Here is a 26,169-nt window from a genome sequence, read left to right on the forward strand (position 1 = left end):
TCGTCTGCAACTTCACTAGTAAAAATAGCATAGAACATAAAAGCAGGAAAATATTAATATTAGAAACGCTTGAATAAGAATTAAAACATTAATTTTGATACAAATTTACTAGTTAAGTAGATAAAGTAGCGAATTATGCGTCGCACTATTTGTTTCGGCGGACGGACACGAGAGGCGCGACGAAGTGTCGGCAGCTTTGACGTTTTTTTTTATTTAGTTAAAAATTCGTATCGAGAAGGAGAAGGTGGGGCACTCAAATATTCGATTTTACGTGCTGTTTTTTATCGAAAAATATTTAAAAAGACGATAAATCAGCCTGGATAAGAAAGAAGAAGAAGAAATATTAAGGGTGAAAGTCAGGTGAGGGCGTTTGTTTTAAAGTAATGGCCAGTTATCCGGGTTGAGAGTCGAGGTTGTTGTTCTCTGTTTATTGATCAAAATTTCTTCACTTTACGAACTGTTCGAGTGTAAAATGCATTAAAAAGGCACGGTTAATCGGTTCGAAACTCTGGTTAATCGGAAATTTCCACCACCAGAGTGGCCAATTCGCCAGCCGAATTTCTCCACGTAACGCATTTACTTACCAGTTAATGCTTAATTAATTGCAATTGCTTTAATAAATTGCGCGTTTTAATCCAGTTCGTTACTCCATTTTGAAGGTTTCTTCGTGATTTTGACAGTTAATTGATGGGTAATTCGGTAATTCTTTAATTAATTGGACAAATTTTGGGGTAATTTGAAAGAATTTAATGTTTGCCAGCTGTTCTGGTTCATTTGCTGTATACAAGATGTCTACTGTACTTCAAAACCATTGAATGGTAAAGTGCGAACTCTGAATGAGGGAGTTACGGACCGGCAAAAAAGATGACTGAACCGTACCTGCACGCATGATATTTTGCCAGATATTCGCCTGCATAGGTCGGTTTTTACAGTGTGTCGGTCCTACCATCTATTCTCTCTGCTCTGTCTTGGTCTGGGCTTGTCGTTGCTTTGACCCACCGTCTTTGTGTAATCATGCAGTTTGTTACCGGTGACGACCGGCGTCCGTACCCTCCTAAAATGATGTAAAGTCAAGTACTCCGCTAATGATTGAGTCGTGGTTTTTGTTTCCGTGGGTACGGTCTATGGCTGCAAAGAGGTATCGTTTGGAGGTGTAATCGTACCCGTCGATTTCGGCTGCAAAATTCATTAAAGGTATTAAAGTTTGTGGGATTTTGGTCTAATGTTTATTGTTTTGTACAAATTTGTAAATAAAAGGGGTCCCTACAATAATTTCTTCATGTTTCCTTTCTGCTTGTTTTATAGAGCAATTCATGTTTTATACTTTAAATTCTGGGAAGCTTAGAACATTTTTACGTCTTTGATAAGTTTATATTGTTTCTTGAATTGTGTTGTGCATTTCAAACTTGCTTTGGTGAATGGTCTTTCCGATCCGGTTCGTACTGCGAGGTGCCTTTGACGTGTTGGCATTGCTGCACGAACGTCCCGCGACCAATCGTCTAGGATTTGATTGGAAAAAATTTAAAGGCGTTTATCCGAAGGAAGTTTTAGGTACTATTGAATGAGACTTTTGTACAAAGAGAAATCCAATTTACACAATATGAATCAGAATTATGTATACATTCTTAACGGTCCGTAAATTGTGAATTAGATAAAGAACAAAAATTACTTAAATTTATTAATGGCCGAGTTGTGCATTCGTCTCATCTTTAAATACTCGAATGTACTGCTGCTCCTTGACGATAAACAATTGAAACATAAAAGCCCTTTAAAAAATAAGACTATTTTTAAAGTTGAAAGTAACTCAAAGTGTAAATTTGAATAGAAGAGTTTTATTATTTAAATTTAAGAAACTTTAGAATGAATCATAATTACACATACGTGTCTCTTTTCGTTCATCCACAGTCAAAATGGTGTCGGGTGCTAAAGGTGCACTTTTTTCCTTAAAAATCTTGTTCCGAAGCAGAGGTGAGTCTTATGCAGTTCCTGTGTTATATGCCATAAAATATGGTAATTATTTAATGAAGTTTTAATACTGTTTAGTAAAAGCTGTCTTTCTGGGAAGGAAAATTCTTTAGTTTTTACTTTATTTTAATGTAAATATTGAAAAGTTTCAGTTTTAATTGTCAATGGGTTTGATAAATTTAGCATATTATATAAGTTGAATAAGTACTTATTGTGTACAAGAGTAAAAATTATTAATTGCAATAAGTAAATATATTTGTAAGATATTTACATATAAGAATTGGAATCTGTAATGAGTACAAATGGTAAATTTGCAAGTTCATTTTTGTCAAGTACTTGGCTTTATTTTTTTTTATTTGAATTTATTCGTGCTTTTATAGCCTTTTTTATTTGGCACCATTTGTTTTACTTGTCGGAGGTTGATCCGCCTGTGTTTTAGAAGCAGCCGACGATTGGCTTCCAGTTGAGACGAATGAATCATTCTGGTATGTTAATTTGTTAAAGTATGATAATATTTTAGTCTGGCAAATGAACTTTGCAGGTAAATGTAATGCTAAATGAAGGAATTTTACAGTATATGTGATCGAAGAACTCGTAATATAGTTCTGCTTTTACTGCCCTTTAAATTTATACATGTATTTTTTAAAAATGGAAATTAAATTCTATGTATATTTTATTCGTAAGGAATATTCCTTATACTTGATAACCTGACGATAAAATTAATTCAAATAACCAATATACAAGTGTTTCTTTATTAGTCAGCTTATGTATGAGTTGTGGAGGTTGATAACAGGCAATTAATTTGTATGCCAAATTATTATTCAATAAATTTTACAAACTGATATGTGGGAACGCCGAGAGGTAAAACGTAGTCGTACCTCCTTTTTTTTCGGCGTTCAGGTCGGCAAGACCCACCCCACTGTCAAGGATGGCTAATTTTGTCCGATATCCCGACTTGTCGGGATCGGGTAATTATTTGTTAGGTCGAGTGGAGGAAGTGTGATACCCCAATCCTGACACCAATTTGTGGGAACGCCGAGAGGTAAAACAGAGTCGTACCTCCTTTTTTTTTCGGCGTTCAGGTCGGCAAGACCCACCCCACTGTCAAGGATGGCTAATTTTGTCCGATATCCCGACTTGTCGGGATCGGGTAATTATTTGTTAGGTCGAGTGGAGGAAGTGTGATACCCCAATCCTGACACCAATTTGTGGGAACGCCGAGAGGTAAAACAGAGTCGTACCTCCTTTTTTTTTCGGCGTTCAGGTCGGCAAGACCCACCCCACTGTCAAGGATGGCTAATTTTGTCCGATATCCCAACTTGTCGGGATCGGGTAATTATTTGTCAGGTCGAGTGGAGGAAGTGTTTGGGTTCGACGATAAGGTTAAGGCGATATTCGAATAAACGGACCCAGGATGAAAACACATGACGATTTATTTAGACGGACAAACAAAATACAAAAATCTACCGCGTCCTGTCCCTAATTGCGGGAGAGAGAGAGTTTACAATTGTTGGGGGGTTCATACCTCTCAGATATAGACAACAATCGCAGAATGTTCTTCGGCTCGAGCGGCGGCTCTGGCGGTGGGCGGAAGGATCCGGCGTCTTCGGAATGGTCTTCGTATGGGACTCTGTTTCGCCGGGACGTTCGTCTTCTTCGGATGTTCAGCCACCCCGTTCTTAGATATCTCCCCCCTATTTATACTCCCGATTGCGTCCGCTAAGATCACCAATCGCGACGGAGGGCGATGATTCGGGCTCCGTGACGCAGAAGGCGAATCTGGAGAGGAGGGAAGCGAGTTTGACGGCGGAAGACTGTACATCCTTTGACTTGTGATTGTTATCTCTGATTTTGATTGTTATCTCCCGAGGGGATTTGAAACAAAGAAATTTTAAAATCGGACCGACCGAAGTGCAGCTCCGAATGAGGTGGTCGGGACCTCATCAGAGCTGTAGACCATGCCCATAAGAGTAAAAAGGTCAAAGAAACTGACGGAGTGTGTGACCATTTGTGAGATACAGCCTGCCGAAATTGGCCTGTCTGGAATTTGAAGACCCTCAAAAATGGGATAAAATTTGAAAGTGAAAAAATCTGGAACCATTTCTCAAAATAATGCTAAAAATTGACTATTTTTCACTTTACTAGAGGTGGCCCAAAGCTCTTATACAGTGAGAAATGCCAACTACTACTTGAGTATACTGTGTACTGTATTGCTATATCTTGCGAAGGGTTGCATGTAGACCATTGGTTCCTTTAACTTTTTTCATCTGTGGATGTGATTTGCAGATCTGATAGGTTCCCATCTGCCACATTCAGAGCTGCATTTGTGCTACGAATTACTTCACTAAGAAGAAAAGAACAAATAGATTTGCTTTTATAGACCAATAAAGTTTGATCTGAGAAGCATTTAGTCGTACATCATAAAAATATGAAATATTCCATTAAATCTTGAAAGTCAAATTAGAATGTTAAAATAGATTTCTTAAAATTTTGAATTCAATCAGTTTGTGTAACAAGCCTAATTAATAATTGCTTAATGTATATACAGATTAAATTATTTTGTCTATGAAACTATTTGAATGTTGAAGTATAACTTCTGTAAATAGAAACTACTAATCTTTAGTAGTAACGAACAAAGGGCAAATCACATAATATCACAAGAAAAGTAAATAGGAAATGAGTCGGGAATAGAAAAGTTACTCTGCTCGGATTGTTGGTGAATCGGACTAACGAATTGTATAAAAATTCAAATAATTCTATGCGTTGTTAGAAGATTAAATTTAAAAACTAAAAGTATGTTTAATTTTTCACTTGTCGTATAATAGAACAGGAAGTTAGTTTGTGCATAGGACGAAGATAAATGATAGTTTATCCAATAAGAAAGAAATTAATCTGTAAAACTAAACTTGCTGGTGTTTAATTTTGCTTAACTAATATAAAATTAAACTTAATGGATAAAGAAAACCGAGCAGTATTTGATATTAAAATTTAAATTAATTTTTCTTGGTTTTTTTTCTTTTTTTTTAAGATTGCATCCTTAAGTAGCAGTTTTGTTAATAATTCTTTATGAATAATAATCAGGCTATTGTAATAAATATTTACACAAATATATCAGTTGAAAGAATTCAATGCAGTGGTTTATTTCTTAATCTGCGATTTCACAATTTTTAATTTATCATTAATATTAGTCAGATATGGTATATTTAGAATACTTCAGAGCATGTCATCGATTGGAAAAATGCTTCTTAGTTTAAATAATCTATTTGACACCAGCAAAAAGATACAAAATGATGCTCTAAGATGACTTAGGGTTGATTTACACACAACAGTGACGTGCCGGCACGGTGCAGTAAGCATCGATAAATACCACACATAGCCAATCAGAATTTCATGTACGACACTTGTATGATTGACAGAGTACAGATTACGTGTTGTAGATGAAACTCTGATTGGCTATGTGTGATATTTATCGACGTTTATGCACCAAACGGTCACTGTGCCGGCACATCGCTGTTGTGTGTAAATCGACCCTTATAGGAAGCAAAAGAACTCCAGGAATTGCAACTCGTTTTTTTTTTTAAGTGGGATTATTGTTTAGTTGTCACGTTGATGATACAACACAGGTTGCACTAGTCTAAATGGCTTCTACCATTTCCTTAAAATAACATTTTTACAACCTGTATACTTACAGCTCACATGTATACACAAGTCAGATGTTGCAAGAGTTGCTGCTCATTCTTTCTACGATATTAATTAGCTGCTGTAAAATATTTTACAACAGTAAATAATGGCCCCTGAGTGTAAGCAACATATCCTTATTATCGTAACTGCATTAATCCAAACTACCACTGGTCTCGGTTAGTTCAGATTAGTGCGACTGTACTGTATATGATTATTTTAAAAAAAAGTAGTAGGGTTGTGAAGGAAGAAGATGAATGAAAATGTTATAAAATGTCACCACCATTAGAATAAATCTTTTTCTGTACTTGGATCAGTTGTGGGTTGATATGTTGTTTTGTGATCTGTGTTATTATCGGTTGTATCCGACATCACGCTGACAGAAATTTTTTATTATGGTGTAGGAAAACTAACAGTAACAAATACATGTTAAATTTTGGCAATATAAATTTTTTTGGAACTGGGGCCATGAATTTAGAAAGTTCAACTCTGACTCAAAGTTTGACTCCAACGCCTGCCTACATACAATAATTTCAAATATGCTTTGATTATATTAATCCAGAATGGCATTTCGTTACTACCGAGCGAATCGGTGGGCTACTTTCTAAGCATCTTCTACATTTAAGTTATCATAGCCATTTTGTACAAGTCTTTTGTCAGTAAAAATTTAAATTAGCTAATATGGAATGTATTCAATTATAAATTTCTGAGAAGAAAATCGGCTATCGGAATCTTCACCGATACGTGAAGAAAGATTGTGAAGTAGGAGAATTGTCATAAAATAATACCTTGCATTACAGGAGATTCCTATAATGCAAGATAAGAATTATATATAAACAATTCATAACATGATTTTAATAGTTTAAGCCAAACAATCTTGCCAAAATTAATATTAATTATTCATGTAGCCAGATAATTTTGGCAAGATTGTATGGCTTAGGTAAGATAGGATGTTAATGCTCTCATTAGGAGTTTAATATAAAGTACATAATAAAAAACTCGGGAGTCAAAGTCGGTCCGTTTTTATCAACTCCGACTCCTCCAAGAACAAATTTGCTTCCGACTACACGGGCCTCTTCAGAATGAACATTTTAGGCCAAGTTTAAAGGTCTTTCTTTCTTGGGTTTTTCTAATCATTTTAAATTTGACCTACAAATAGACCTTATTTTATAATTTAAAATTTTTATTTCTTTTTGTACTTATACTTTGATGATCTCTTAAGAACAACTCGAAGAAGGCCAAAAATTTTTCCCAAATAAATTTAAGGTGCTGGAATTTAAAGTTGTATTTGTTATTGTTATTTTTATTACAGATTAGATTTTTTTATACATTGTATTACAAAGTGTATACACGAAATACATTGTTTATTGTACGTATATACAAAATACATTGTTCTGTACTTCGGTATTATATAGACTTTATTGTCTGTATAAAGTTAAATTACGGCCCTATTTTTTAACATTGAAATAAAGATCGACATATCTATTGAAACAGGAAAGCAGTTTGAGTAAAAATTATTTCCAGTTTTATAGAAATGTGGGAAGTATTGTTTATAAAATTAAGAATTTTCCAATTGTCGATTATACTTCTGTACGAGTAGGTCGAACCGAGACGACGTACCGTACACTTGCCTCAAATATCCTAATGTATGTAATAAAATGTCTAGTTTATTTTAAAACAAGTTTGCACGACCAACACGTTGGTCGTGTAAACTCGGTGCATTTCAAAACTGGTTTCGATCAATACGACATTGGGGGAATAGTATACAAAACTGCTTTATACGAGATGTGTTGTACTCCCTTACGATTATTTCCCGTCAAATGCGATGGTTTTTCTTGGTGTTGTCGTGAAGTTGACAGGCTCCGAAACTAATGATCGATTAATTTTATTTATTATGATTAGAGGAGAAAAAGAAAATTATCTTATCGACAAACCATAAATTTAGAATTCCATTTCCAGATTTTGGCCATAACTAATCTGCAAAATTATGGCATTAACGTGTGTAAATAATGGTTACAGATCCTATCGTGTCGGTGCCGCAGTTAAATTTTATGTGGATTAGCGATGACGTACGATTTATATAAAATTCTACAAATGAACTAAATAAGACTGTGGTCGACGTTTTGATTGTTTACAAAAAATTAATAAAATATAAAGTGAAATAAAAATAAGTTAGAATAGGAAATTTTCTCCTGTACAATTGTAACTTGTAATTTTAAAATTGAAAAAATTTGAATGTAGATATATTCTACATTCATATTTGGCACTAGATGGCACCTAACGCCTCTAGTGCCAAATTGGTTGCATAATTTATTTAGTATTTAGCCGTATCTAGCCCGATAGAATTCGGCATTTGGTTGGAGTCTAGATATATTCTCTCTTTCAAATGTATTTGTCTTTTGCATCTTATAAAAATGAAAAATTTCTGTATAAAATTCAATTTTTTTTTTAGAGTTAATTATGTTTTCTTATTTTTTTAATGTGGTGCCAAGTTCAAATGTTATTTTAATATAGAATAAAGATGATCGGAGAGACAAGTCGTTCGAATTGTCAAATTTAGAGTTTCGATTAACTACAGATTTTAAGTTTGTCTTACTTTTAGGAATAAGACAATTTAGAAAGAAAATTAAAAAGTACTTAAATTTGAAGACAGTCATTAAAATATCTTATTTTTTGCTACTATTTGAAGTCTTTTTGAGTTTATTTAAGTACTGTAGTCTCTGTAATACACATATATGTTGGACTAGCAAGTGGCAGATTACAGTAGATTCTCAAATTGCTGGATTTTGTATGTATGTACAGTACCTACTCTTACTGTGTGGTAAAATATGCACTTGGTTCATAGATTAGTTTATCATATTGATCACAATTGTGGCTGTTTTGCTGACCTCACAAACAACTAGTGACTGACAGTATACACCTACATCAGTCGACATGGAGTAACGTGAAAATGTTGTGTGTATCACCCTGTGTAGTGTTAGAACATGACAAAGTTAGGAATTACATCAATCTCAAATTGATAAAACTTGATTTTATGGTGATAGCACTGCAAGTCAGATTTCACAGTTCGGTGAGCCACACTGCCAGCTCTCCATATTGCAAAATACGGCTTATGGTGCTGCCAGACTCCATGCTAATTCTTATAAGTTCTGTTTTTGGTTATTCACATGGTATAAACAAATTTATATGAAGTCACTGTCAGGGTATGTTTACACACCTACAACTTGTAGTTGTGTAAACTAAAAATTTGGACTATCTTCCTCCATTTTTTTTCTGCATGTGTATGTGAAAAGATATTGAACATGTAGATTTTCTATTGCATGCGAGTTGTTTTTAATCGGAACATTCTATTTCGAAAATTGTTACTTTTACAAGTAGAAGACCTAAATGAAGAGAAATCGGTTTTGTAGTAGAAATTTGATAATGAGTAAACTTTTTGGTATGGAACATTTTAATTGTATGAGAGTTCCAAAAAGCCCAATATATGATATAATTAAGAGAGTGGAAGAGAAGGAAATGTTGTATAGAAGTGGAAGAAAAAGGTTCAAAATAATACACGAAATACAAGCAAGTAATCAATGCCACTGTCATTAAGGTGGACTAGTCTCTTTGTAAAAGCTGACATGAAAGCATATTCCACACACAATGGTATGTGCACTGTGCCTGTGTGTGATATTAAAGGAAAGTAACATTGATTTTAAAAGGATTTCTGCAGCAAAGTACAATGTGAAGCAGAAAATCAAATAAGGTTACTCCTTTAATCCTAAATGCATCAAAGCCGGAACAGAGTTGAACTTTAAGTTAAACCAAATTCTAGGGAAACAACTTAATTTATTAATAAACAAACATTTTCAACAGCTATTGACGTCAGATTATGCCTTAGTGTTTGAAAATAGAACATAATACCAAATGTTGATCTTTAAATGACGTGATTACTGTTAAAGATACGTACACCCCATTTTAATTCTTTTGTCATTACAGCAATGATCAGTCAGACTTCACTTTACCATAATTTAAAGATTGACGGTTGATAGGTCGTAATTTTTGAAAATAGAACATAACTTGACGACGACGGCCGAAAGCTGTTGAAAACATTAGTTTATTGGTAAATAATATATTTTTCTTACTGGAATTTGTTTTAATTTGGTGTTATTTATAATTATCCAGTTTTTGTGGTGGTTGTGTTACAGAGTTCAACTCATCAATACATATTTGTATTGGTAAGTTGACACTTTTCCAGCACAGTTTTTCAACACGGTTACTACAATACCAAATAAAGGAGATCCGAGGTTCAATAACTACGTGGATGTTATGGATGACAAGTCTTATTTCACACCAGATGGCTCTGAATGTGTGAGAAATAAGTTTTTACTGTGGAAAAGGAAAGGACGATATCTCAGAAGTGAAGTTTGAACGTCACACAGTCTCCGACAAAGGTTTTAGTACAGATAGCCGTAAGCCCCAGCGTACAATTTTGGGCCTTTGTTGCACTGTCTAAACTTTGCGTTAACACAAAACTATTTAGTACGGAGTACATTGGGAAGAGACTAGTCCTATATCTGATTGGAGATTGTGTTTTGGCCGGATACGATAATGTCCCACTTTGTAACTCTAAATAACATTGCACAAAAACCTTTAATTGATGCCAGTCAAGAACTTTACAGAATAATTCAGAATGAGCTCTGCAAGTTTACATCTGAAAACTTCCAGAACCTTTCAAAATGTTCGTAAACAAAGTTCGAGAGGCAGCAAACCATGGAGTGGATTCAACTTTGTTAATAAATTTAGACTGTTTAATTTATTTTAGGTGCATTGTTTTATATCATAATCCAGCGACTTCCAGAATAAATTCACTTTTACATTCTGGATTTTTTGTTTACAAATCTGTAAATAAAAGTTAAAAAATATCAGAAATGGCAGTTATTTTTATAAAAGACGTTATCCTTTTCAAGTGTTTGTGTTGACATCTTTTATGTAATTATGAAACCGACTGACTGGAAAAGTATATTAAAGAGAAATTTAATAAAAATATATTGAAACTGAAACTTTACATATAATTATGTTTAAAACTTATTATTTTATATTTTTATTTTAATCGACTAACTAATCCTGTTGTTGGATTGTGCAGGATTGGAACAAAAAAGTTGAAGATGCTCCTAAAGCCATAGTGTTTCAAGGGCTTTAGAATTCGGACTCCTTTCAAGATACGTTTTACCATATAAAATATATCTCGTTTTAGCAAATTTATTTTATACCGAAGGAAGTTCTTCCTGGAAATACTCATTTAACTCAATTTAAAGCTTTGTATTTACTTGGAAATAAGAGTTTTATTGACAGATTTGAAAGTAAAATCAAATACTCTTAGACAAAGACATCTGTTTATACTGTGTATAAATTATTTTGCAATCGTTTTCTGCTCCGTTGTCGTCGTCGTAGACATTTCTTTTGCATTGATTATTGGTAAGGTTACGCTAGCAAAGCGATATTGATTTGGGTACGAGTGTAGCTCTTAAATCCATAATTGTGTCGTTCGTTAGAAGACTAGAGAAATCGAAATAACGAACGTAAAGCAATCGAGCCGCGGACTAAAGGCGTCGAGTCAAATGGGACCTATACGTTTTAAGTCTTAATCATGCCAAAACGTATAATATTGTAGCTGTTGCTTTTATTCTAATGTCAGTTATATTATTTTTCTACATGATGCAAAGCAGATTTAAAGTTTGAATGTTATCAGTTAAGCTGGATAAATTTTTGTACTTTGTGACTTGCAGGAAGTGACATCACTTTCTTATCACACCTTTGTCTCGTTGACTTTTCTGAATGAGAACTTTGAAAGGAACTTCGTATCGTATACAAATATTCCTATCTGGGACGAGAATATTATTAAATGAAAATTTATTTGTAATAATAAGTAACAATATAAAGCATATGTGTATCGGTGTTTTTTCAAAAATGAATAAAATAATTTCTGGATGTGCTAATTTGAATTTATATTTTTAACCATAAGTGTAGAATTGTGTGTTTTTACGATATTATGTGACTATACCCATTCCGTGCGTGTTTACGGCAGCGGTAATAGACTGCTCTTGTTATATTGATCCAAGCTAGATGTAATTTCTCTTCTATAGTCTGGAAAGTTTGTGTTTATTCTTCATGAATGTTTTTAAATATCGCCACCGCATATTAATTTTTAAATTCTGAAATACAGATAATTGTGTTGCATTTGATTTTAGTGGTAGATGTAAGCATAAAATGCTATAATCATTAAATAAAATTGAGTATTATATATCTACTATTATATTATGTATATATTTAAATTGAAGCAGTAAATTTGTTCCTATGAAGCAATTGTTACTCTAATAAATATGAAATATACAGTGGAGAATGTTATACAATGGTTTATTATTATTATTTAGTAATTTTCAGCAGATATACTCACGACAATACAGTAATTTAATAAATTGAACTATAAACGTCGTCTCTAAATCCGATATATTAAAGCTAAACACCAACCAAATGCCGAAATTCTATCGGGCTAGTTTAAGGCTGATTACTAAATAAATTACGTAAGTAATTTGACTTTAGAGGGAGGCGTTAGGTGCCATCTCTTATTAACATTAATAATTATAATTTTTAATTAATTAATTAAAGTAATTTAGAACCGCCGGGAGTAAAAATCAGCCTGGAGCGGGACTCGAACCCACAACTCCTGCTTGCCGTGCAGATGCGTTGCCAGTTACGCTATCCGGACCTCCAGCCCGATCTCCCCTTCCAGCATATATAAGTTAACTATATAACCATTGACGGTTTAGTAATTAGCTTTAAACTAGCCCGATAGAATTTCGGCATTTGGTTGGTGTTTAAATTGAACCGATGACGATATCCGAAAATGTAAAGATTTGTGTCTGTTGTTATTAAAACATATTGTTAACGCTACTGAATTTATCAAAATAATAGTTTATGTAATGAAAAAATTTAAATTAGGAATCGAAGACTACACAAGATTTGGTCGGCGTATACAGATTTATTATAATAGAAAATTTGGTGTCGTATCGACGTACGGTATGTTATTTACGTCATAGTAGAAAACGAATAATACGGCAGGATGTAAATAAATGTCGCAATGTACGTTGGACGATTTTATCAATTTTATTATCAGTACACGAGAGTAACCGATATCCTTATTAGCAATTTTGTCGCACCAATAAATTATTATGATTATCTGTTCTAGCAAATAGCAAGAATATCTGCACGTTATTTTTATGGAAAGTATTCAAGTTCATTTTAACTGGTTCTTGTGCCTTCTTTTGTATTTAAACTCTTTGTTTAAGTAGTTAAAATTGTGCTACTTTGTAATGAGGAATATTAAATAATTAAATAGATATATTTATTATTATGAGGAATTAACATACCGAGCCAATGTCGGAATTTGATCGAGAGGAAGTAACGATCTTTCGTTTGCTGGAGAGTCGACTTGTTACGAGACGGACGAGCAAAGTGCGTGCACGTTTCGAGATCTCTCACAATTTAAATAATGCAAAGAATTAATTAAAATATTTTAAATGCAACACTACTTAACGACGCTTTCGGTAAACGAACTTCAAACTGAACTTTAATTTAAACCTTTCCGACAAATCCATAAATTAGACCGTGAAATGCAAAAAGTCTACACAAAGGAATGAATTTGTTTAAATAATATTATTTGATATCGTAAGCAAAACTTGCTTATTTTTATATATTTTTAAAGCTTCTTTAATGCTTAAATTTTTCTATGTTTCTGAAAGATGATGTATTAACCTACTAAAAAAAATACACGTAAGCAAATTTAATCGACTCTAAGTCTAAACTACCAAATTTTTAGCTTACATTTATGTTAAGTTTTAATCAATAAAATTCTGGAATTTGTCCTAAAGATCAGCATGTACCTGAACCTGTTACCGGTGTTGGTGAAATGACGGATAATATCATAAACGTTAGATCTCGTCTTGTGTTAAGAATAACAATTAGTAATTAATTTGGAAAATTTTAGAAAATCATTTTTTTTTTTCTACAAAACTTTCCAAATTATTTAAATGACAGTTTTAATTTTATTAATAATAATAACTTTTGAGTTTTTAGTTAGTAATATTCGGATATTACAACTTTTCAGTTAACATTTTCTAATCGATATCGTAATTGGTTCTTTATGAATCGGCGGACAGACTTAGAACGCCACTCCACAAACGATCAAAGCGATTTCGTCATTCAAACAGTGCGCTTTTGTTTGTATAAGCGTTCGGATATAATCGTGAATGACCTTATTGTACTAAGTCAATTCGTCGGTTTAAATTGAATGGAGAATATAAAGTTTATTTTTGATTTTCTGAAATAAATTTCTTAATATACTTTCCTATCAAATATGTAAATTTTAACACATTAATTTAAATAATTTTTTTTATCTATAATTAAAATTGCTTGTTATTAAATGTACTTAAATGCTTTATTGATAGAGGAGGGAGTGTATACTTATCTGAATATAGAAGAGACAATAAACAAAAACTCAATAAAAACTCATTTCTACGTATTCGCTCGTTAAACTCAATATCGATGAAAGAGTACCTTTGATTCTAGTTTATTACTCGGTAGTAGATATTTGTGATTGTTAAACAAGGTCCTACTTTCACGGTTAATAAGTTGATTGATGCTATCTCTGTTTACAAATACAGTTGTATCTGATGATTAAACTGAAAAATGTTTCAGAAATGTACACAGATATTAAATATTTTACTTTCTAGATTATACTGATTGGTTTTAGTAGCATAAATTTAGAAAAAAAAAAGTTATATTCAGAATATTAGTCGATAGAGAGATGCCATTTTCAGACAAGTGCAGTGTGCAACCCCTACTTAGATCTATTCATTGTTCTATTCTTATTAACTGATTGTCATCTTTTCTTCTTATGCAATTTATATCTTATTGTATCTTTCCATAAGTTCCTTCTTAAAATGTATTTGTTCAGATTGTTTTTCTTTCTCTCTCTGTTTTTTTCATGTTCCCATTTTCTATTCTTGTGATTTTCAAGGGTACTTACTTGTGATTCTATCTCGTCCATGCATTCTCTTTGTGCGTGTGTGTCTCTCTCTCCCTCTCCACAGTTACATACGAGATGCTTTTAGTCTCAACTCTCTTGCTCTGCTTCTCTTCAGTTGTAGCATTTTTTGGAGTTTTCCTCAGCATTTACTGGCTTGTGTGAAAATTCTATTCGTATTAGTGTTTCGTTTACCATGGCCGTTTGCTTCTTTTGGTTTCAATTTTTTCATTCTTGCTTACTGTATGCTTAATTAAAATACAGTCGAACGCTCAACGATCGTTAGTGTTACAAGTAGTAATAATGTAATATTTGTAATGATATTAAAAATAAATAAGAATAATAAAAAAAAATGGAGCATGATAAATTACAGCTGTAAAATGTATAATACTGTAGGAGAAACAAAGGGCAAATTATTGTTTAGTTCGACGATACGCTATAGAATAATTTGGATACAATAAGTAATGGATTGAAAGTACTAAAACTAAAATTTGTATTCGTAAATATAAACAAATTGTTACAATAAATATTAAAATTTTAAACATCAAAGTTAGTAAAAGTTATTTCCGTAAGATATTTACACTTAACACCAAATGTAAATGTTAAGGTGTTGTTTTGTTTTTATTTTATTACCTTAAGAAAGCTAATTGGGTAGTCAAGAGGAGCTTGCATTTTTAATTCTTCTTGTCCGTCAGACGTTAAGAAGAGCTTTATCATGTCCGTCACAGATACTTCCACGTCCGTGACGGAGGAGAGGCCGGGCAGCAAGACTGGATCCTATGAAGTCGTATCTGTAAAAGTTTCCAATGTTTGTCTTGTGTTCGACTCTAGATCTCGAAAGAGTTAAAATTAAACCCTTTCGTTGATAGCAAAATTTTACAAAATGTCGATTTAAACTTTACATTATTAATTTAAAATGAAGTTTTAAATAAAATTGTTAGAAATTAATATTAATATTTTATATTTAGGTTAAAGAGGTTTCAGAGGTGGAAATTTAAACAATGAGTTACCAACTGCAGTCGCCTGCTCCTGCCGGAACTAGGCCAAGTAAGTGTCTTATAACCTGCTTAAGTTAAAATATATAGTTGTAAATATTAACCAGTGTACTGAACATATACTTCTTAGAGATTAGAATTATCTCTTTGTATCGTAAGGTTTTGGTTTCGAATTTGATACGTCTTCTATTTAAATTTTGTGGGTTAAAAGTTGATTGTGTCTAAGAAAGAAAGAAATTTATTCCTTTTCATTTATTTTTTTAAAAATGAAATAAACTTTAATGAAATTGAACCTAAAGAAATTTTGTTTTTAAAGAACATTAAGATTTTTTTCGTTGATAATTATTTCTGATCAGAAGTAAATTATATAAAGAAAAGTTGCTACAATGTACTAAACCTCGGAGTATTTGTTATTCGACATAAAATATTAATTATATGTAAAAAAATCCAACAAATAAGAAGAATGCTTTAAATTTATACGTGGATTACAAAAGAAATCCCTTTTTAGAAGCTTTGCACCCACACGAGGAAAGTTAACAGTTTTGTGGTGGAGTCGATTTTTAATTTGAGGCTACTCGTCTACTTTAATATGTAAAAGGTTAAAAACATCCCTCTTGTGATGGCACAGTTAACAAATAATAAATAAATTTAATAAGAATGGTAGACTCTACTGTGAAACTGTTAATTTTTCTCATGTGCATGCAAAGGGACAACATAAGAAGACACTTACATATTGTCTACTGCATTGTTTTTTTTAATTTTGAAAATTTAAAAACTATTTGTCCTGACAATTTTTATCAAATTTTTAGTCTTCTTGCCTCACTTATGAAAATGGTTGTCGTTCTGATTGGCTCTTTGTTTACAAGAGTTTTAGCGGTTTTGTCGTTCTAATGCTCGTTTTATTAGAAATAATAGTTTTGTTTGCTCCTTTTTCCAGACTATATCAATTTATAAATGTAGCTTATTTTGTGGACATCAGAAATCCGTTATCGAAGCAGAAAACAAACTGTATCTCAAACACCATAAAATTGTACTGTAAAATATGTCATATAATATTGTTGACTAACAAATTTATTTTGCTTTATTTTATGTATTTACTACTAATGTCTGTAAAAACATAGTTTTTATGAATTGTTAGACAGTATTTTTGTTTCTAACACACGATGCAGTGTAATCCAGCAACCACTTGGCTTATTTTCATCTTTATTTCAGTTGATACGTGTATACGTTCCGTATTTCGGGCCTAATATGCCTCTCTTCATTCAACTTGTATCTTCTCTGTTTTGGTAATGTTCCGTTGTTGAACTGTATGCATTTCTTGCACTAGATGAAGTCAGCCGTTTCTATTTCTGTAACTTGTTTCGATAACTTGAAACTGTGTCGTATTTCTATTGCTGTTTCTAACACGCGATGTAGTCCAGCAGAACAATGGAACATTACAAAACAGAGAAGATACAAGTTGACCGACGAGGGGCATATTAGGCCCGAAACGTGAAATGTGTACGCGTATCAACTGAAATAAAGATGAAAATAAGCCAAGTGGTTGCCAGATTACACTGCATTGCGTGTTAGAAACCACAATAGATATACGACACTGTTTCAAGTTATCGAAACAGGTTAGACAGTATGTTTCCTAACCGAGAAAGGCCTATGAATAAGTCAAAAATGTTTTTAATATATTAAACTCATTGCCAGATATCAATAAGGTGCATCTCACTGTTTATTTACAATTTGTTAGTCATTTTTAGTTAATTATCTTGTTTTATTTTTATATTTATGGGTCGGTTAAGTAAGGGATAGCTGTCATTTGCCTCACTCATGGCACTCACATGTAAGACGACCTCGCATATAGGACGAGGTGTGACTTTAAAGATCAAAATTAAAAAAAATTAGTTATTAATAGAATTCTAATTTTATTTCATTTAATTACAAGTAAAATATCAAATACACCTAAATGCACACATTGTCCCACAAAAATTACTGCTATTTTTAAACTTCAAGGAAAAATCTTGTAAAATCCACAATATAATTTGTTCACATAAAGCTGGACAATCGGAAACCTTTTTGTGCCAATTCTTAACAGTGGAATCCACACTCCGTCGATTACACTTGTGAGTTTCTCCGAATTTTGATTTCTGAATAATCATCTGTTTTCACGTGGGAATGGATTAAAACTTATATTGGGCTCCCGTGTGATTTTAGAATTTTATTCTGGAATTCAATTCAAAAGCTTTCCTTTTCCTATTGCTATTCGTCTTCACTCCTGATAATATACAAAAACGATTCAAACTACCCAGATAAAATACTTATGTTTTTAAATACAAGAGGATAAGCATCCGGTAAAAAATGCAAATACATGGTCCACAAAAATTATTACAAAAATGCAAAGACACTTTTGCTCGTGTGCATAGGACAATTTAGGAATTTGAAGCTGTGATAAACGAATAAAAACTTCGTCTTATATGTGAGTAATTACAGTAAATAGATAATTATCAACTACTACATATTAATTACATATTAAAACTACTAACATAATACTTTAGACCAGTGTTTTTCAAACTTTTTTGTGCTCGTGATATACTATAAAGCGTGAAAAATTTTTCTACCACATATGTACGACATTGATATTATTTAAAAAATATATTAATGTATTTAAATTACAAATAACGTTGTACTATAATAGCTGCTACTCTGTTGGCCTAACCTAGCTATTAGTTTATCTTGGGTGTAATAAATATTTTCACAAATCAATTTATTCTCATTTTTAAAATATACTTTCATAATAATCGGGGTGATGCATTTAGCCATTTTTTGAGATGCACTAATGTACCTCATCATACTGTTTGAGAATCACTGCTCTAGGTAATAGTGTTACCATATGAACATACAAGTGATGAAGAGAACAGCAAGCAATCAAGTACTACCAATTAATTGCTTGCTTACATACCCATATAATTTGTAAATTGTCCAAAAGACTGTTATGATTTGGTGCTCTTTGACCTGTTAATGACTGTACTGTAAAACACATAATAACAAACTGCTTATTGTAAGAATGATTGTTAGAACATTTGATAAAATATCAGATTTTAATTGTACACTACACACCAGAAGTTTACTTTATACAAATTTAGTTTGTCTGTATAGTATTTGTGACTAAATTAAGATGATTTCTCACCTTTTCTGAAGATACAGTAGTAGAATTTACTAGTTTATTGTTTAAAAGAAGAAATATATCTCTCTTACAATTAAAATAAAAAGAAAATCATTATAATAATCCAGTGTCCCACGGAATGAATATGGCCGATCCGAAGGAACAGATTTCTCTATGGCAACAGAATGCTTACATAAGTGATTCTGGTATACATTCTGGAGCAACAACACATGTAAGTATATATATTTTTTAATAAAGTTATAATTTAGTGAAAAACTAATTGTGAAGTTTTATATTTATTTAGGCTCCTTCTCTTAGTGGAAAAGAGGACGATTTGGATAGCGAACAGATTGTGTTTGACTGGGATCACGCTGGTTTTGGGCAAGGATTTACTCAAGATCAACTGGATGGTAAACTAAATCGTTGTTTTTTTTCTCTCTCGATTTGCTCAAACGATATGAAAATAACAGAGCATATTTCTGTTTAGAAATGAACCAGCAGTTAAACCAGACAAGATCGCAGAGAGTGCGTGCGGCCATGTTTCCCGAGACTCTGGACGAAGGAATAGAAATTCCTTCAACCCAGTTCGATCCGAGTCAGCCGACTGCCGTTCAGAGATTATCTGAGCCATCTCAAATGCTGAAGCATGCCGTGGAGAATTTAATCAATTACCAGGTATTTTTTTTTTTACTTACAGTTTCTGATATTGTAAATATTTAATTACTACAGACTTCTGCCTTTATGTATTGATTAGTAGATAATGAATTTGTATAATTAGGGATAAGGAAACAAGGTATTAAAGAGAGGTATTAGAGAACACATAAATTCCATGTGTTCTATTTCAAAACTCTCTTTTGAAAAAGAACACATGGAATTGCCATTTTGTACAATATAATGTAAAAATTTTGAAAAAAAAATAATTTCTAGAGTTTTTTTTATAATATAATTCATAGTTTAGTAAAATAATGAATTATGTTATTATGTTTTTCTACACTTAGAAACACAACATATATATCCTATTGTTTACTTGGATTAGATAAAAAGTAATGGCAATACATTCATAGTTGCAAAATAAAAATTCTGAAGTAAGACAACTTTATTTCAGAAAGAACAAGAACTTGCATGTGTTACACATATTGTCTTGCTTTGTTAATAACTTTTTGCCACACACCCGACAGTTGTCATATGCCATTGGCATTCTCACTGCCGTTGATGTTCTGTATGGCTACGAGTTGGGTTTCAAGTTGTTATATACAAGAAATTGTATTAAAATCAAAAGTTTTATGATGACAACAATTAAAATTTCTTTTAATATTTTTTAACATTTATATTATTGTCCAAGTATAAACTTTTAAAAATGCTTACAGCCCCTTTTGAATTTTGCCCATTGTTGGGGTAAGATTCATGAAATGAACTGTTTTATACTTTGTTCTCACTCTTATTAACAAAATATTCTTCCATATCTTGCCTGGATAATCTACCTCGGTTAAGCTGATCTCGAATCAAGACTGTAATATTTAAATAGTTCATTATAAAAATTCATCAAGTACAAAGATAGCATAGTCATATGAAATTCAAAGAGATTAACATTGTAATTGTAAAGAATGTTTTCATCAAACTTGCACTGAAAGGGTCACTAAAGTATCTAATTTTTCACTTTAATTGACATAATGATACATTCTATATACAGGTGAATTGAATAATAATAATATATTTATCATTAAAAAATGGAGCTTAATAAAAATTTCATTTTGGCCTAAAAGAAAAAACAATGTTTATTGTAAGTGATTAATGTAAATCCCAAAGAAGTGATAGTTATTTGTGCAATTCGTAGTTGAAAATATTCGGAATTATCATTATAAAAAGTTAAGTATTTTTATCATTAATTCTACTGAATATATTGGGTTGTTCGGAAAGTTCGTAGCGATTTTTAAGAGAAATAAAAGAAATTGTTTTAATACTAAAAATATACTTTTATTCCATTATGTATGCGCCATTGTTTTTAATGACGTGTTGCCATCTATGGGGCAGCTTCATGATACCCTCTTCGTAGAACTTTCCAGTTTTTTCCGCGAAAAACTGATCCACGTGGTTTTTGCAAGCTTCCAAACTATCAAAGTTTTTATCATGAAGGGAATTTTGTAGAGAACGGAACAAATGGTAGTCCGACGGGGCAAGGTCGGGTGAGTAAGGGGGGTGGGGTAAAACATCCCAGCCTAGTTCCAATAATTTTTGGCGTGTTCGTAAAGACGTGTGAGGTCTGGCATTATCTTGGTGAAACACAATGCCTTTTCTATTGGCCAGTTCCGGACGTTTTTCTTTAATTGCCATGTTCAGCTTATCCAATTGGGAACAATACTTATCAGAATCAATTGTTTGATTCTGTGGAAGCAGCTCATAGTACAGGATTCCTTTCCAATCCCACCAGACAGTGAGCATGACCTTCTTTGGATGAAGACCGGCCTTTGGAGTTTTTAATGGTGATTCATTTTTCTTACCCCACGATCGTTTTCGGCTGATGTTGTTATAAATGATCCACTTTTCATCACCTGTCACTAAACGCTTCAGAAAAGGGTCATTTTGATTTCGTTTTTCAAGAGAATCACAAATGGAGATGCGATCCAGTAAGTTTTTTTCCGTTAAGTCGTGAGGTATCCAAATGTCATAACGATTCACGTATCCGAGCTTCTTTAGATGTTGAAATACAGTACTGTTTGATGACTTCACTATGTCTGCAATCTCTCGAGTTGTGTAATGAGGGTTTTCATCCAATAATGCTTTGATTTGGTCCTCTTCAATAACAGGAGGTCTTCCTGAGCGAGGAGCATCTTCAAGGCTGAAATTACCCGTTTTAAATTTTGCAAACCACTTTCGAACAGTTGATTCTGATACAGCACTCCCACCATAAACATCACATATCTTTTTTGCTGTTTGTACAGCATTTTTGCGTTTACGAAAAAAGAAAAGAAACAAGTGTCGATAATGCACGTTGTTCGCATCCATTTTTGCAATGAGCCAAATTAAACGCTATTTGAATAATCTTAACGGTTTTTTTGTAACGGACGCGTCTCAAGGTCATTTATCGTAATATTCATTGGTTTGTACAATTCTAATCATTTTTGCGTCAATTGGTGTCTCAACTGTCGGCTATCAAAAATCGCTACGAACTTTCCGAACAACCCAATATTATGCTGTTTCATAGTAGATCTAATTATTAGCTGTTGAAAATAACATGGAACTATATATTTATCTGATTGAGTAAGAGTTTTATTTACTTTACTATACTTTAATGACCATATCCACAATTAAGAATGCAGAATTAGAGTTAAAAGTAAACCAGTAAGCATTCACATAGGTATATGAATGCTTATTGGTTTATTGCTTTATTGATACATTACTATTGAATGAGTCTTTATTGTTAATATGCACATTTGTTGTACTCTCGATGGAATTACTTATCTTATGATATAACTTTTTTGTTCAGGATGATGCAGATTTGGCTACAAGAGCAGTTCCGGAATTAATAAAACTCTTAAATGATGAAGATCAAGTTGTCGTGGGACAAGCGGCGATGATGGTGCATCAGCTTTCTAGAAAAGAAGCATCTCGACACGCTATTATGAATTCTCCGCAGATGATAGCCGCTCTGGTGAGAGCAATGACTACGTCCAACGATCTGGAAACAACAAAATGTGCAGCGGGAGCTCTTCACAATCTCTCCCATCACCGACAAGGCCTTTTGGCGATATTTAAATCTGGAGGAATTCCAGCACTTGTGAAACTACTCAGGTAATTTATATGTTTATGTAACATGACATACATGTAGCGTAATCTATTTTTGAGATTAAGATTCAAAACTGTTGTTTAATACAGTTCACCCGTGGAATCGGTGCTATTTTACTCGATAACTACTCTCCATAATTTGCTGTTACATCAAGAGGGATCGAAAATGGCCGTTCGTCTGGCTGGAGGACTTCAGAAAATGGTGGCTCTTCTTCAACGTAATAATGTTAAGTTTTTGGCTATCGTGACAGATTGTTTACAGATTTTGGCTTATGGAAATCAAGAAAGCAAGGTACTGAAATATTAGAACATTTAGAGTTTGGTGTACAAGTGAATTTATAATAATAAAGCCTTAGTATGGACTATTTTTAATCTGTATTTATAATTATAGTTGATTATTTTGGCAAGTGGTGGTCCAGCAGAATTGGTTAGAATAATTCGTTCTTATACTTACGAGAAGTTATTGTGGACAACATCACGTGTTCTTAAAGTGCTCTCTGTGTGTTCTAGTAACAAACCAGCAATAGTTGAAGCAGGTTTGTGTGAATAAAAGAAACTATTCATTGTCATTTTGATAAGTGTAATAACAATAATTTTAAGAAGGAAAGTGTAATTATAATTAAATATTACATATACAAAGTTTAAGATGTAATCAATTTACTACACTAAATCTATTCTAAAACATGAAGTACATATGGTCTTTTTATTAATGTTTGCTGTTAAATATGTTTTAGTTAAATGTTGCACTGAACGAATTTCATGAAGTTTGAACTTAGATGGGAATTATAATTATTAAATTTTATAGGAGGAATGCAAGCTCTTGCAATGCATTTAGGACATCAGAGTCAAAGATTGGTGCTGAATTGTCTGTGGACTCTCAGAAATTTATCTGACGCTGGAACAAAACAGGTAAACTAAAGGAAATTGTTTGAGAGCATGCCAAAACTGTATATAGTTAATTGATATTTTAAAAATCTTTTAAAAGGAAACTATGGAGAGTTTATTACAAAGTTTGGTACAACTTCTGTGCAGTAACGATATCAATATAGTTACCTGTGCAGCAGGAATATTATCCAATTTAACATGTAATAATCAGAGAAATAAAATGACCGTCTGTCAAGTCGGAGGCATCGAGGCTTTAGTCCGAGCCGTCGTCCAGGCGGGAGACAGAGAAGAAATAACTGAGCCTGCGGTATCATTTATAATATTCATAATTACTTTAATATACGTCCGTACTTTTTTGAATATTTACTCTTAAATGCATTATAGGTTTGTGCTTTGAGACATCTCACAAGTCGTCACGCCGAAGCAGAGATGGCTCAAAATGCCGTCAGACTCCATTACGGACTACAAGTCATCGTTAAATTGCTTCATCCTCCGAGTCGTTGGCCACTGATTAAAGTATTTATTTTTGTAATTGTATTTCAAATAAAATATAATTTAACAAAGTACTCTACAAAAAGAAATTCATTTTAGGCTGTTATCGGACTCATACGTAATTTGGCTTTGTGTTCTGCAAATCATTCTCCTCTTCGGGAACACGGCGCAATTCCCCGACTCGTTCAACTTTTACTGAAAGCATATCAAGACACACAAAGAGTAAGATTAGGAGAAAAATTTGTTTTCGATTTAAGATTTTACCGTAAACTTATTTCGAGTCCATAATTAGCGTTCTAGTGTGACATCAAACAGTAGTCAGGTGGCATATATGGATGGAGTACGAATGGAAGAAATCGTGGAAGGGACCGTCGGTGCACTTCACATCTTAGCACGAGAGGCACACAACAGAGCTATTATTCGTGGGTTAAATGTTATACCAGTTTTTGTTCAAGTCAGTAATTGATTTTCATTCTAATATTTTAAAAATATTTTATTTAAATATATTAATATATGTTTTCTTATTAAAGTTATTGTACAGCGAAATCGAAAATATTCAACGTGTAGCAGCCGGAGTTTTGTGTGAACTCGCTGCCGACAAAGAAGGAGCCGAAATGATCGAGACAGAAGGAGCCACTGCTCCTCTTACAGACTTGTTACATTCAAGGAACGAAGGAGTTGGTTAGTTTTTATTTACTATCCTTCCTTTTTATGCAAGTTTAATATTTTTATACAATTTGTTTTCAAGAATATTAAAAAATATTCACGAAAAGTAAAATTTGAAGGAAAAATAATAATGTCAATTCTGGATAAATTGAATTTTATATTCATCGTAACGTAATGCCCAGAATCCGAATGCACTTTTGTGCATTTATAAATTAAAACGGTTTCAAGAGTATTTTTGGCTACTTGAAATCTGGAATTCTGGCAAATTTATTTTGTGCCCAGTAATGTGAATTTTCTATTGCATTTTTGAGTGATATACTAACATCACATCCAGATAAACCCGAAATAAAATTAAACATTTAATTACTTATGCCCAAAAAAATATATAAAATCACTCGACATGTCATCATCATCATCATCCATTCATTCCTGCTGATACTCAGGGTGTACAGATCAACATGGTGAAAAAGTCAAACTTTTATTCTACCATCTGTTATATTTTTACAAACACTCCTATCAAAAGACAAGTTTTTAGCATGGATAACAGTTAAATTTCTTTCTTCTAAAGCCTGCTTAACACTATCAATTCACCTTCTTCTAGGTCATCCCTTTGGTTTTTTTCTCTCTGATTTTAGCTTCAAATACCTATTTGGCCAGTCATCTCCCATTCTTTCCAAATGGCCAAACCATCTCAGATTAGCCTTGCTTACTCATGCCTCTGAAATCAAGAGACACAACTATACAAAATTTAAGATCATTTCATGAATAAATTAGTAACTTTATTCTTAAATGTGAATTAGCCACTATTATAGATAATGCTCTCTTTTCAAGTCTTTAAAGGAGCTTTCTTAAGTATTTATATGTAATTATTATATGTGAAATGAAATGTTTGTGAGGAAATCGAGTGTGTCTAAGATGGTGTCAAGTAGGAAGTGACGGATCGACATCAGCTTTGCATCACAGACGTCTTTCTTTAATAGTATATTTTCTTGTTTTATGTACGAACCTAAGAAATAACAAAAATGTAATATATTTAAATCTAACTATATTGTTTGTATTATAATATTTACAGTCTCTTTAGAGTAGTGGCAATTTTTATAACTAAATATCGTTTACTCAAATATTTTTCTGTTTGCCAAGTTAGCAAGAGTCACCCACACCATCCTGCATATAAATGTCTAAAGCTCTTATGTAATATACCCAATTTATTTAAGCTAATCTTTGCTGATTTTTAGAAGAAATATTGTGGTTTGGGTTACTCAAAAATTGAGACATCTAATTTTGTCAGTCTTTAATTATTATCAAAAATGAATTGAAGATGTGAAATGTGACTCGTCTCCACAATATTTTATGGGATCTGTATGGTATAATTTGTTTTTCTGGGCAGTGTTATGAAGATATTTTTGTTCTTAAGATGAGTGATGTATTTGCTGTTTATTTTTCAAAGTTATCCATTTAAATCTTTTAAAGCGGACTTTACTATGCAC

The 26,169-nt window shown here is 32.6% G+C and overlaps 1 protein-coding gene across 3 annotated transcripts in view; it reads left to right on the top strand.

Moving 5' to 3' along the window:
* Positions 1-202: 202 nt before the first annotated feature.
* The window catches only part of arm (armadillo), a 28,654-nt gene continuing 2,687 nt past the window's right edge, over positions 203-26,169 (top strand). For all 3 annotated transcript variants that reach the window (XR_010883117.1, XM_067289238.1, XM_067289239.1), the window contains exons 1-14: positions 203-360; positions 15,679-15,757; positions 18,985-19,088; positions 19,161-19,266; positions 19,344-19,531; positions 22,341-22,645; positions 22,730-22,931; positions 23,031-23,175; positions 23,445-23,548; positions 23,625-23,831; positions 23,909-24,040; positions 24,116-24,238; positions 24,309-24,470; positions 24,547-24,697. Coding sequence is in view for 2 of the 3 variants with exons in the window: in XM_067289238.1 (XP_067145339.1) it covers positions 15,712-15,757; positions 18,985-19,088; positions 19,161-19,266; positions 19,344-19,531; positions 22,341-22,645; positions 22,730-22,931; positions 23,031-23,175; positions 23,445-23,548; positions 23,625-23,831; positions 23,909-24,040; positions 24,116-24,238; positions 24,309-24,470; positions 24,547-24,697 (1,975 nt within the window). In the remaining variant the exon portion in view is untranslated. The remainder of the gene's footprint in view (positions 361-15,678; positions 15,758-18,984; positions 19,089-19,160; positions 19,267-19,343; positions 19,532-22,340; positions 22,646-22,729; positions 22,932-23,030; positions 23,176-23,444; positions 23,549-23,624; positions 23,832-23,908; positions 24,041-24,115; positions 24,239-24,308; positions 24,471-24,546; positions 24,698-26,169) is intronic.

Source organism: Centruroides vittatus, unplaced genomic scaffold (assembly GCF_030686945.1).
Source record: "Centruroides vittatus isolate TY-2023 unplaced genomic scaffold, ASM3068694v2 contig_1342, whole genome shotgun sequence".
In the NCBI taxonomy this organism is placed as follows: Eukaryota; Metazoa; Arthropoda; class Arachnida; order Scorpiones; family Buthidae; genus Centruroides; species Centruroides vittatus.